The sequence below is a fragment of the Corylus avellana genome, chromosome 5 (assembly GCF_965113065.1).
Source record: "Corylus avellana chromosome 5, dhCorAvel1.hap1.2, whole genome shotgun sequence".
Lineage (NCBI taxonomy): Eukaryota > Viridiplantae > Streptophyta > Magnoliopsida > Fagales > Betulaceae > Corylus > Corylus avellana.
In genome coordinates, this window is record NC_142494.1 from 11,834,685 (window position 1) to 11,836,875 (window position 2,191).

Consider the following 2,191-nt stretch of genomic DNA (forward strand, 5'->3'; position numbering starts at 1 on the left):
TGGTGTGGGCCACCCGAGGTCAGACTCGGTCGTGCCAATAATGGGATGGACGGTAGCATACAATATCTAGGGCACTGGTGTTGTATTACAGGTCCCTCAGGATGGTGCCAACCTTGCTGAGAAAGGGTAATAACTCGAGCAGACCATACAGTTGAACTATTACTGTTAATCATGATTATAAGCATATATTATATCTATATAACATTCATGACAAATTGTCATCTCATAATGTTGCATGTGCTTTATGAACAACTGAGTTCACTATTTAGTGACAGGTACGTCATGTGCATTTATACTCACTAAGTCATCGGGCTAACCCTTATATTATTTCCCCTTCTTCTCCATATATACAACTATGTGGTTATAGATAGTTTAGCAGAGATGGACACTGTGAAGCATCCAGTTATTGTGGAGGATTCGACCCAAGTGATGCTTGAAGACTTATTGCAAGCTTAGGCGCGTACTTATGGTAACTAGTACTTTTGAGTTATGCTGTAGATTCAAGAGCTTTGATGTATGATTGCATATTAAGGTGTAGCATGAATCCCTTGTAAAGATGTTGATATTTATAGTATTTCAGCTACTTTGGTGTTCCTTGGTAGATGCTCTAGTTTAATGATTAATGTTTATAGAATCTTTTTGTTTCTGCTGTTTAGTTTCCTCTATTTTGAGGAATAGCTATCCCTAAGTCTTGTTCTGTGAGGGATAAGGCTAGGAGACAAACTGTGGAATTAATTACCAATTAATTAATTTCTGGAGCATTACCAAAGGTCTTGTAGATTTAGCTTGTGGCGGCATGTTGATGGAGAAAAGTAGTGAAAAAGCCATAGAACTCTTTGAGACCATAAGTGAGAACTCCCAACAATTCTCACCAAGAGGGAGGAATGAACTAAAAGGAAAAGGCATGCATAAAGAGAGCACAAATAGTGGAGTTCAGATTCAAATGGCCACCATAGAGAGAAAGCGGGATATGCTAGTGAAAGCCATAACGAGTCATAACATCTCCCCTATTCAACAAAGTGCACAAGTCTAGGTATGTGCCATATGTTCTCAATTTGACCATACCACTGAGAATTGTCCCATGTTTAGGGCTTCATCATACCACTGGGACTTGTCCCAAAACGAATGACTTTGAAGATGCCATATGTATCACGCCATACGTTCTCAATTTGACCATACCACTGAGACTTGTCCCAAAAAGAATGACTTTCAAGATGCCTTGATCCAATTCTTGTCTACACAGCAGCAAATATTGGAGGCACAAGTAGAGAACCTGGCCAAGGAACTTAGTGACGAAAAGAGGGATGAATGTCCAACCCAAACTATACCAAAAGGTCAAGAGCAACTAGAGGCTGTAACAACCCTCAAAAGTGGTAAGAGTGTTGATAACAAGGTGGGAACTGAGGAGACAATACAAGAAACTCTAGCTGAAGCCTCAACTTCCAAGGTAAGTGAAAAGTATAACATGAATGCACAACCCTTCCCTCAGAGGTTAGTAAAACCAACGAAAGAAAAGCAACTTCGGGATATCTTTGAAACTTTGAGAAAAGTTCAAATAAACATTCCTTTATTAGATGCAATTCAGCAAATTTCTACTTATGCTCAATTTTTAAAGGACTGTTGTACTCATAAAAGGAAGTTTTAGGATCATGAAAAAGTGATTTTCACATAAGAGGTAAGTGCAGTGTTGTTGAGAAAGTTACCACCCAAGCTGAAAGATCCAGGTAGTTTCACTATCCCTTGCGGAGATCAACTGTTTGAGAGTGCACCATTGGATCTAGGAGTGGGTATCAATCTATGGCCATACAATGTGTATATGACACTGGGTCTGGGGGAGTTGCAACCAACAACAATCACCCAACAATTGGCAGACAAAAGCATTAGAAGACCGAGAAGTATCTTGGAGGATGTCCTGGTTAAGGTAGATCAATTTATCCTACCAGCTGATTTCATTGTGTTAGATATGGAAGAATCTCCTATGCTTTTACCCTTACCTATTATCTTGGGAAGACCCTTTATAAGGACCGCAGATACAAAAATCTGCATGAAGAAGGGTACTATAAGTATGAAGGTAAATGTGAAGATACAGTTCAAAAGTTTTGATGCACGGAAATTACCCCAAGATGACCTTGATTGTTTTGGTGTCTATTTAATTCAAGGTGCTACTGAGAAAAACTTTCAGCTAAAATGA

The 2,191-nt window shown here is 39.2% G+C and overlaps 1 protein-coding gene across 1 annotated transcript; it reads left to right on the forward strand.

Moving 5' to 3' along the window:
* The first annotated feature begins 381 nt into the window (after positions 1–381).
* Positions 382–2,191, forward strand: LOC148585781 (uncharacterized). The gene is made up of 3 exons (XM_088516745.1): positions 382–426; positions 1,244–1,447; positions 1,700–2,191. Exons 1-3 carry the CDS (start codon positions 382–384, stop codon positions 2,189–2,191), a joined length of 741 nt encoding a protein of 246 aa, XP_088372871.1.

Excerpts from the sequence above, each read along its gene's own strand:
- LOC148585781 (XM_088516745.1), top strand. The coding sequence starts at position 382 with ATGGACACTGTGAAGCATCCAGTTATTGTGGAGGATTCGACCCAA. Across the intron at positions 427-1,243 it reads TTGTGGAGGATTCGACCCAA|CAGCAAATATTGGAGGCACA; the intron begins GTGATGCTTGAA and ends TTGTCTACACAG. Across the intron at positions 1,448-1,699 it reads CTGAAGCCTCAACTTCCAAG|TTACCACCCAAGCTGAAAGA; the intron begins GTAAGTGAAAAG and ends TTGTTGAGAAAG.